We start from the raw sequence: 11,138 nt of genomic DNA on the forward strand, positions 1-11,138 counted from the left end.
AGTAGAACGATTTTAATAGTTAACAAAACAAGAGTCATTCCATCAACATGATTCAGCCACTTGATCAAATAATATTTGAAACATTACAAGAACTCATAATATAATTGTCGTGTCCCGATTTTCGATTAATCACATATTATACTACACTTCAAGGTTATTTATAAAGAACCCAAGTTGAGTATTGGAAAGAAATCAAGACAAATATGAAGAGGAGCAGAGATATGGAGAAGAGCTCAGAGATAAGCTCTGCCATTGAAGAGTTATCAATGATGGTTATAGTTAAGCCTGGTGGAAATCATGAACTTGCTCACATACCTATGAAGCCTTTCCTATCTCTATGTCACTTGGTTCTACAAGTTCTTGGTTGGTTTATTGAGCTATTGTATTTTCAAACATGAATGTGATGTAACATCTAACATGTACATTATTGTCATTATGCATGATTGATGCTCTTGCAGATAAGATAGGACCATCAATGGCTGTGTTGAGACAAGATGTTCACCTCAATATTAAGGTAAAAGATGAAAATTATGGCATAACTAAACTCTTGAGTTAAGTTCACTTTTTAACTTTTTTGTCAATTTGTGTTTACTGTGTCTATTAGCATGAGTTGTATTGGATTATTGGGTACTAGCTTTTCAGTTATATAACATTGCTAAACTAGTTAACTACCATTTATTAGTTTGTCATACTATAAGCTATATTTGACTGCAGAAATTGGAAGTGATGTATGAATCAAACCCATCAATGAATTCAAATTTGGTTGAGATATTGAAATCAGAAGCTAGCAATGGCACTTCAAGGAAGAGGTCTAGCTGCAGTAAAGCCTTTGTTTGGCTTACTAGGTGAACATATATTTATAGCCTTCTTTTCTTATCCTATTTTGTTATTCCTCACAGTTAGTTTCCCTTCTGGTATACTTTTTTCTTGGTATAACGAATGATATCCCCTCATTTATGGGTAAGGAATTAATTCTTTCGGGATGCGTGACTGTACCTCCTAACAAGTGTTGCTCCCAGGAATTGAACCATTAACAGGCGGATCCTTACACCACTAGACCAACACCATGTTGATATGTGTAAGTTGCATAATCTTCACTTACAGATGTGCCTTATTGCAGATCCCTAGATTTCTCCTCAAAATTGTTACAAGGGTTAGCAAATGATCCTAAAAATAATATGAAGCAAATAGTTGAAGAGTCTTATGCTGCAACTTTGGCACCATGGCATGGATGGATTTCATCAGCTGCTTCCAAAGTAATGTCAATTTATTATTTTCTTCCATGTTTGTAATCAATATAACAATATTACAGAGTGACCTATAATTTATGCTCATATTTTTTACCTCATGAATTCCTATACTTTATGCAAAATTTGAATAGTTTAACTTTAGAATAGTGGAAAAGCTGTGCAATTGTTGGTTTCTGCTGAACTAACAGAAGTGGTACTGCAGGTGGCTCTAAAACTAGTTCCAGATACTAAAACTTTCATGGACCTCCTAAGGGAAAAAGATGGAAACTGTGACACCCTAAAGGAGAAAATGCAGAAGTTGACTTCTTTGATGGTGCCTTTTCTTGAGGATATCCATTCTATTATAGTAAGATTAGTTTCATGCTATGTAACGAATAAATATATGTTGTCTCACATTCTGTCCCATACGCTGTTCCACACCAATTAAAACATGATATATCAATTAAACTTCATTGTTGTTATTATTGCTTCATTATCATTGACGAGACAGTGTATGGGACAACAAATCTCTTTCCTAACATAATATCATTCCTTCATGCTCCTTCAATTTCCTATCATCTACTTATCTTATGAATATTGATTTTGCAGAAAGTTTATAACTTGGACAGGCTTAAGTCAACTTGAAGTCAAGATAGAAGAACTGATACTGATGTAAACTTTTTTTCTTTTGTGTATATTTTAGTATATAGTTTGGCTTCCTTCCCCAGTGTTATAATGTAAATGCCTTGTATAGTAAAAAATGTACTAAAACAACTCTAGTTATAATTTTGCATCAAGTTTGTTAACATTAATATTTATACATCAAAATTTTGTTAGTTGAGTTTGAGTTTGATTTTATGTACATGGTGGATCTGAATCAAAGATATGCTACTCATAGAATGGGGAAAATTAATTAGGGTTAAATATGAGACATATGTGAAAGTTTAAGAGAAAAAGATGTATACACCAGTGTTTTAAATTGCGGTTGTGGTAGCGATTGCGGTTACTGGGATGTGGGATGTGAATTACTTTGTGAGTAAATACATATTTTTGACATTGATGCGGCCCAATGCAGATGTATTGCAGCCCGATGTGGTCCATCACTGTGAATCGGTATCACACCGCAATTGCGGTGTGATGCGGTTGTAGTGGTCACCGCAACTGCAATATTGCGGCCGCATCACGTGATGCAGTCCGTAATTTGATACACTGGTATACATTATAAACTAATAAGAGATTTGTACGCTCACAGCATTATCCACCGGTTATGTTTTAGCATCATTGATTCTGAAATAAAAGTAATACAAATAAATAAATGGTAAATGATGCAATAACTGTATATAAACTTAAAAGCTTAAGCTGGTAGAGATTCAAGAATGATTTGTAGCAAGCATTGAGTAGAACTCCACAATTTATTGGTCAGAGTAGAATAACTTCTGAGTTACATATAAGTCTTGCTTATGTTGAGCAGTGAGCATAATTTGCTCTTTAATTGGGTTTTAACTGGTGGAGCCAGACACTTCAACAGTACGGTAGAACACCCTTTTTTGTACATTTGATAGTAGAAGATGGTGAACTAACCTGATTTTCTCAGTATGCCTAGTGATCTTTTCATTCTTTTCCAAGTTCTCCATTTTGGATGTATTGTATTTCATAACTGTTGTCGTCCAATTCATGTGGCTTGGGTATCTGTTGTAAGGACAACGCTTAGCGGCTTAGCGCTGACCGAGTCTTTGGACTATGGACTTGTTACATTTCAATTCTTGCCTTCTTGGTACTTAGTACTTACAAGTTAGGCCAGTATGGCAATTCTCTAGTTATCCCTCCTGGGATTGTGTTCTAGGACTACTTTGTCAATAGTTCGATTGTGGCTTTCAGTTTTTACAAATACATTTTCAATTGTGTTCCTTGGCCTGATATTCCCAGTTAGCTTGTGAGATTACCAATTGTGAGTCACTTCGTAGATACCTTGGTTGCTCTGAGTTCTTTGGCAAGTAGGACTCTGATGAAACATGGCTTATATCCGGCTTGGTTGTTAGACATCATGAACTCAAAAGTCATGGTTTGCTCAATGTCCAAGCTTTATCCATTTTCGAGGATGACCCCTAATCCTTCTCCCTTTCTATTTGTCGAGACATCAACATACTTTACCCATATTGTTCTGGTAGCTTGCCACATATCTTGGGGACCAGTTCAACTATAACATGAGCTTTGATGGTTTTCAGAGGTTCATAAACTATCTTGTATTCTGAAAGTTTCACTGACCACTTGATCATTCTTCCAACCAAATTTGGTTTGTGCAGGATATGCCTTATGGACTTATCCGTCTATCTTATCATGGGATGACACCGAAAATATCGCCTGAGACTTTCTCAATCTTGTGATAATTCCTCTTGGCTCCTTGCAATACTTTGCTCACGAAATATGCTAGCTTTCACACCTTGTGGGTTCCCTTGATGAGTACTGAGCATACCATTATGTTTATCTATATTGGCATGGCAAATAGACACATTACTCTTGTAATTGATTGAAAGCTTCTTCACACTCATCTGTCAATGTGAAATTCCTCTCCTTCTTAAGAAGATGGTGGACCGATTACGATTTTTGAGCTGCTAACGAGAAGAATCTGGTTATCCTCCTTGTTAGTTGTTGGACTTCTTTAACCGTGCTAGACTTTTAACTTATTTGGTTTGGTCGCTATTCCTCGGCAGATAGGCTCACAGGCCTGCATGAAGCCTAAGAACTAGCTAACTTATGAGCCGAATGTACATTCGTCCAGGTTTAACCGTAAGTTTTACTTCCTCTTATGGGCAAAGAGTTCAAAGAGATCTTTGATGTGGTCCTCGTTGAAGTAGTTTTCTCAATCCTGTTACATATATAAACTTTCAAAATAGTGGCAACCTGTTCTTCAAAGACTTTATTGACCATTCTTTGATAGGCCACCTCAGCGTTTTTAAGACCAAATGACTTACATTATGGAAGTTGGTCGCATTTTTTGAGATGAAAGCCATTTTTTCTACGTTTTGCTTCGACATTGGGATAATGATCCTTTTTGCATGCTTTGATTTCACTTGATATATTTTGGAATTTGGACACCCTCATGTTGCTCTCAGATCTCAACATGTGAAGCTTATTAGTTTTAAGACTTTTATGTTAAACGTCACAGGCAAGTTGTTGATCGGGTGAAAATTGTGGAAAAAGAGGAAAACAGTGCAATGAAGCAATACTGGCTTGATTCGCAGAGTACACAGAAATTCGCTGAATGAGACCAATGCTAGAAATACCGCTCAGCAAAAAGAAACTCGTGGCCAAAACCAAGGCCAACCGCTCAATGAGTCCGTCAGAGAAGCAGGACTGTCAACTTCGGTCTAAAGATTATAACTGGCATATAAAAAAAGAAACAAAAATGAATGATGAATACTGTATTAATTGTGTATAAATCTTTAGATTAATATATATTACACTCTATTATTAAACTTTACTAGTCCTATGCTTATATAAAACTTATCTTCAGAATGAATATTGCTTATTTGGACTTAGGTACTGCCGTACTGGTGATGTGTTAGGAGCAGACGTGGCAGCTAAGGTAAGGGCTTTAGTACCCGATCATGCTTGAGGATTTGTTGTTTTAATTTACTCTGTACACTTCCATAGATTTTTCGGGAGAACTTCTCAAATCAATGTTTATAAAGCTAATTGCGTGACTTCACAACTGAAGGTGCTGATTAGTTCGATTGGTTGACAATATGGTGAGTTATACTAACTAGTAACTAGATGTAAGGGTGTGTGATGTATGTTAAGATTTGGGGTGAGCACGAACCGGGTTGGGATGAGTTAAGGTTTGTCTTTACTAGATCCTAAATATTGGTCGGGTCATTTTTTAAACTTAGACTCGATCCTAAACTCGAAGCTAACCCGATCCTAAATATCGACCGAGTTAGCCTTTAAACTCGTCCCGACCCTAGACCCGATTAATATAAAACACACTCGTTTTAGACAAAGACTTCTAAAATTGATATATGTATATATATTATTAATCATGTATATATGATTAAAAATTAGATAATCAACGATATCTTCGACCGAAAGGTATCATTCATCTGTACACATTTCAGTAGAAACACATACAAACATAACGAGTGAGCGACCATGAGACAGGACAGGTCGGGTCATGTTTGGTCCATATCCAACCCTAAATATTGTCCGAGTCTATTTTTTGAACTCGAACCTAAACCCAATCAAACCCGACCCTATTTGGGTCCGATCATGATCGGGTTGTGCTGGGTGAGCGAGTAGGGTCGGATCCTGCTCACCCCTAGTTAAGATGTGATGCACAGTCTTTCTCATACGACTAAAGATAGCATGTCCAAAGGTAGAAATAATATTAGGTATTGAAGTATGAATTCAAAGTCTCACATCCGATACTATACTGAGTAAAAGAGTTTATAAGTGTTGGGAAATTCAGAATCAATTTCCCTCATCTGTGTAATGCAAAATGGGCACTTGCGGAAGCGACAAGTGGATAAAGAAAATAGAGAAGAGTAGAAGAATAACACCAATAATTTTAACGTGGAAAAACCTCCTCAATGTGAAAAGGAAACAACCACGTGACCTAGTTCAGAAAATATCTCCACTATAGAAAGTAAGATTACGATATTTGACTCTTTCTTACAAAGAGAATAACACTCAATCTCACCCAAAAAAGATGGAAATACAAACTCTCTAGTATTTCACTATGTATACAAATCTCACACTATGTGGATATAAACTCTCTCACTTTCTCTCTATGTTATTTTTCTCACTTACTTGTTGTATATCTTCCTCACAAGTCCCCTATATATATAGTGAAGGGGAGGAATGCTCATCATAAAGACATAATGGATGATTAAATTGTTGTCATACTTTTCAAGACACTTTGAAAAGTGCTACTCCAACTTTCTAAGTTAGACTTCATAATCTCAAGACTCAAGGAGTAATACCAAGACCTTGGAATAGCTATCATTGAATTATTCAATAGTTCATCTACCAAGATTCATCGGTCTTGCTTCCACATCAATTAGGATGGATTCCCAACAAATCTCCCCTTTCCTGAATTAATTGATGGGTATCACCAGTCCTGCACCTCTGCAACAGTCTGTTAGCTTCTTGAGTGAAATTATCTTGGTTATCATGTCGGACCAGTTATCATCTGTATGAATTTTCTCTAGCTGCAACTCACCATCCTCCAAAGCATTTCATATCCAATGATAACGATAATCGATGTGCTTTGTCCGAGAATGAAACACATGATTCTTAGTTAGGTGAATTGCACTTTGGTTATCACAATGCAAAACATATCTATCTTGAACATGGCCCAACTCAAGCAAGATATTTTTCATATATTTTATCTCCTTGCCAGCTTCAGATGCTGCAATATATTCTGCTTCAGTTGTTGATAATGCAACACATCTTTGTAACTTGGATTGCCACGATACAGCTCCCCCTACAAAAGTAGTTAGATAAGCTGATGTGAATTTTCTAGAATCTATATCTCCAGCCATGTCAGCATCTGTGTATCCAACTAACATAGGATCTTCATTACCAAAGTATAAACATCTTTTGGTAGTTCCCCTCAGATATCTCAATATTCACTTTACTGCATTCTGATGCTATTTGCCGGGATTGGACAAGAACCGACTCACAACTCCAACTGCGTGGGAAATATCTGGTCTTGTAAAAATCATAGCATACATTAGGCTTCCTGCCACAGTGGAATAAGACATTCTGTTCATTTCTTTCCTTTGTTCATCACTAGTTGGACATTGCATTGTTGTTAACTTGAAATGTCCAGCAAGTGGAACACTAACATGCTTTGCCTTATCCATGCTGAATCTCTTGAGAACTTTCTCAATATACTTCTCTTGTGATAGCCATAACAACTTCTTGGGACGATATCTGATTATCCTTATTCCAAGGATCTGCTTTGCAGGACCCAAGTCTTTCACAGCAAAAGACTTGCTTAAAGCATTCTTCAAACTAACAATCTTGGTCTTGTCACGCCCAATGATTAACATATCATCAACATATAAGAGGAGGATAATAAAGTTTCCATCTTCATACCATTTAATGAAGACACAATGATCACCAGTTGTCTTCTTGAAACTGTATTTGTTCATGAAGAATTCAAATTTCTTGTACCATTATCTCGGGGCTTGTTTTAGACCATATAAACTCTTATTCAGACGACACACTAAGTGTTCCTTGCCTGATTCTTCATAACCTTATGGTTGCTCCATATAGATTTGTTATTTGATGTCTTCATGTAAGAAAGTTGTTTTGACATCAAGTTGTTCAACTTCTAAGTCTAGGCTATATGCTGGACCCAATGCTACTCTTATGGAAGAGTACTTCACCACTGGTGAGAATATCTCATCAAAATAAACTCATTTTTTCTGATTGCATCCTTTCACAACAATCCGAGCTTTGTACCTTGATCCTGAGCTTCCTTCTTCAACTTTAAGCCTATAAACCCATTTGTTTTTCAAGGCTTTTATTCCTTTGGGAAACTCCACCAGATCATAAGTGTGGTTCTCATATAAGGAGTTCATCTCATCTTCCATGGCTTTAATCCACTCTTCTTTATCAGATGTCTGCATAGCTTCTAAGAAGTCTTCAGGTTCACCATTATCTGTCAATGTGATATAATCTTCTTCAGGATACTTTAAAGAAGGTATCCCGCCTCTTCCGGAGCGCCTCAGTTCAACTTGCATCTGATGTTCTACTAGCTAGGGTTCTTAGTGCATTGTATCTACCACCACTTCATCATGATCTGACTCTTCATTAATCTCGTCAAGTTCCGTGTGAGCAGGATCTGCATGTTGGTATATCTGTTCTGGATCTATCTGATGATCAAGATTTGTTTGTTAAGGAATCTCTCTCCCTGAATCAATGTGAACTTTGGAGTGGCACTGACTTTTCTTCTGAACATCTTTGATCGTCTGATCCTCAAAGAACACAACATCTCTGCTTCTCACAATTTTCTTGTTTATCGAATCCCATAGTCTGTACCAAAATTCATCTTTTGGAGACCCAAGGTAAATGCACTACTTAGTCTTAGCATCCAACTTCTTTCTCTCATATTTTGGAATGTGAACGAAGGCTCTGCATCTGAATACTCTCAGGTGGTTGAAGGATGCCTTCTTCTTGTACCATACTTCTTCTGGAATTTCTACGTTCAGGGGTCTTGAAGGTGTTCGATTTATGAGTTCCACTACAGTCTTCACTGCTTCACCCCAGAAAGACTTGGGGAGATTGACATCTTGCAACATGCATATGATATTCTCTTCAATTGTGCGGTTCATCCTCTTAGCTACTCCATTCAATTGATGAGTCTTTGGTGGTGTCTTCTCCAGTCTGATACCAAAAGCCTTTCAATAGGCTTCAAATGGACCATGATACTCTCCACCATTGTCTGCTTTCAGACACTTCAACTTCTTCCCAGTCTCACGTTCTACTGGTGCATGGAACTCTTTGAATGCTGATAGTACTTGATCTTTGATATTCAACAAGTACACCCATACTTTTCTCGAGTGATCGTCTATGAATGTGACAAAGTAGTAGGCTCCTCCAAGAGATCTTTCAGATGGTGCACAAACATCTGAATACACCAATTCAAGTACTTCATTTCTCCGTGAGGGATTGCCTGTTCTCTGAAAATTGACTCTATGTTGTTTAACATGAAGACAATCAGTACATGAATCTAAAATTTGACCTTTTATACCTAGAAGGTGGTCTTTAGCGAGAATCTGATGTGCCTTCTCACTCATGTGCCCAAATCGCCTATGCCAAAGATCTTTGGAGTCGGTAGCAACATTTGCTTCTCCAGAACAAATTTTCCTTGCATAATGTACAAAGATCCTTCCTTTGAGCCTCTAGAAATAATGAGGTTGCCTTTTGTTAGTTTCCACTTTCCAGCACCAAATCGGCTTATAAAACCAGCATCATCCAACTTACCCGTTGAGATAAGGTTGAGGCGCATATCTAGGACATGTCTCGCCTCCTTTAGTATAAGCTTTCCTCATGTGTCTGTTAGCAGCACAATATCACCAATTCTCGCAATTTTGCTAGTAACATGGTTTCCCATTTTCACAGTATCATAATCACATTTCTTGTAGTTTGAGAAGAAACCTTCATGTGGACTTACATGGAAAGAAGCACCAGAGTCAACGATCCAAGCACAATCACCATATGCAACATTTAGGTAATTATCTTCTCCAATGAGGAGAACATCATCATCTGCGGCGACGTCTGTGGTAGACTTATGACCATTTTTTCTTGGATCAACTAAATCTTCATGGACATTTCCAGCTTTCTGGTTTCTCTTTAAGGACCTGCATTCAGATCTTTTATGTCATTCTTTACTACAACAATAGCATGTTATTGACCTCATACGAGATTGAGGGCGACTTCTGAATTTGCTTTTGCTTCTTCCACGAGATTCATTCCTCCCATGAGTTTTACTTCTTCCACGTCTCTCTACAATATTTGCTTCAGAGTGGAAGGATGTACTCCATTCTTTCCTTCTGGATTCTTCTTTCAATAGACTGTCTGAAACAGTGTCTATTGAGACCTTCTCATCAAGGACTGAGTTGCTGAGCGTGACCACCAATGTATCCCATCTTTCAGGTAACAAACTCAGATGCAAAAGTGCTTGAAACTCATCATCTATCTTTGTCAATTGATTAACAAGACCCTTGAATGAATTCAAGTGTGTAACACCGCGAATTTTATGATTTTGAATTATAAGATTTTATTAATATTTTTATTAATTATATTTTCGAAAATGAATTTCTGGGAATTTTCGGTAAAGAATTAGACGAAACTCTAGTTCAGTTTTAGTCTTGTAATTCTATTTCCAATTTGATGGTAATTTTTCATGATTTTCGGAGATAGTCGGTTTCGGACCACTGTCGGGGCCGAATCTCACCCGGTACGGCTCAAAAAGTGGTTTTTGAGTTCCGTAACTCGGAATCGAATTCCGATCGCGCCGTTGGCTTCGTAATTACATTTCGAGTGAAGATAGACCCTGAGTTGGTCCATAACTATTTTCTAAAATATTTTCACTCGGAATGCCGAAATTCGAAGTTCCAACCGTAGAGAAAAACCGGGCGATCATTTTTGGCTACTCGAATATTGGCTGACAATACTCGAGCATGGTTTTAATCGCGTGCGTTTCACCAAAGTCGTCGCGTCGCATGAGTCACTTCACAAAATCTAACCACTAAATCTTATAGATTTACCTTGATTTACTACCACCAAATCCCATAAATCAGTCACTTAACCCATGATTCACTCACCCTGTTGGATTTGTTAGATTGCCTTGGGAAATGGGTTTAGAAATCAAATTTCTCCCACCCCACAACTCTATAAATACCCATGTATCCTCATGCACTAACACTTTGCAAAAATTGGGCAATTGGAAGATTTGAGAGTAAGTTACTCTCATCATCTTTTCTTCTTCATTTTATTCTTCTTTCAATCTTCAATCTCTNCCTTGATCTCTCAACATTCAACCAATGGATGTTGATGAGATTTAAGTATGTTGTTCATGAGTATGTCAAGAACATATTCAACCGTTGAAATTTTCTAAAACACTTTCTAACTCATTTTGGAAGCAAAACCGAAAATGAGTGTTCTTGAACTCATGAAAAATGTGTTTTGAAGCTATGAACAAGTTATTTTCAAGAAGATATTACATTGTTTTAATATATGAACTTGTACTTGTTTAAGCCTTTAACCATGGCTTTGGACAAGTTGGAAAATGGATGGATGAAAGAGTTTTAAATATTTTAATAGTAAGGAGTTTTGAAATATTGGAAAACTAACGAGTTTTTATGATGGTAGTTACGAAGATTTCCGGCATTTGAACCT

The 11,138-nt window shown here is 37.1% G+C and overlaps 1 protein-coding gene across 1 annotated transcript; it reads left to right on the forward strand.

Annotated features, from left to right (window-relative positions):
* On the forward strand, positions 1–2,065 carry LOC109344341 (glycolipid transfer protein 2-like). Its single transcript, XM_019583089.1, has 6 exons — positions 1–363; positions 459–514; positions 715–845; positions 1,121–1,256; positions 1,453–1,596; positions 1,839–2,065. Exons 1-6 carry the CDS (start codon positions 204–206, stop codon positions 1,872–1,874), a joined length of 663 nt encoding a protein of 220 aa, XP_019438634.1. The 5' UTR covers positions 1–203; the 3' UTR covers positions 1,875–2,065.

Source organism: Lupinus angustifolius, chromosome LG03 (genome assembly GCF_001865875.1).
Source record: "Lupinus angustifolius cultivar Tanjil chromosome LG03, LupAngTanjil_v1.0, whole genome shotgun sequence".
In the NCBI taxonomy this organism is placed as follows: Eukaryota; Viridiplantae; Streptophyta; class Magnoliopsida; order Fabales; family Fabaceae; genus Lupinus; species Lupinus angustifolius.

Excerpts from the sequence above, each read along its gene's own strand:
- LOC109344341 (XM_019583089.1), top strand. The coding sequence starts at position 204 with ATGAAGAGGAGCAGAGATATGGAGAAGAGCTCAGAGATAAGCTCTGCC. Across the intron at positions 364-458 it reads CTTGGTTCTACAAGTTCTTG|ATAAGATAGGACCATCAATG; the intron begins GTTGGTTTATTG and ends ATGCTCTTGCAG. Across the intron at positions 846-1,120 it reads GCCTTTGTTTGGCTTACTAG|ATCCCTAGATTTCTCCTCAA; the intron begins GTGAACATATAT and ends GCCTTATTGCAG.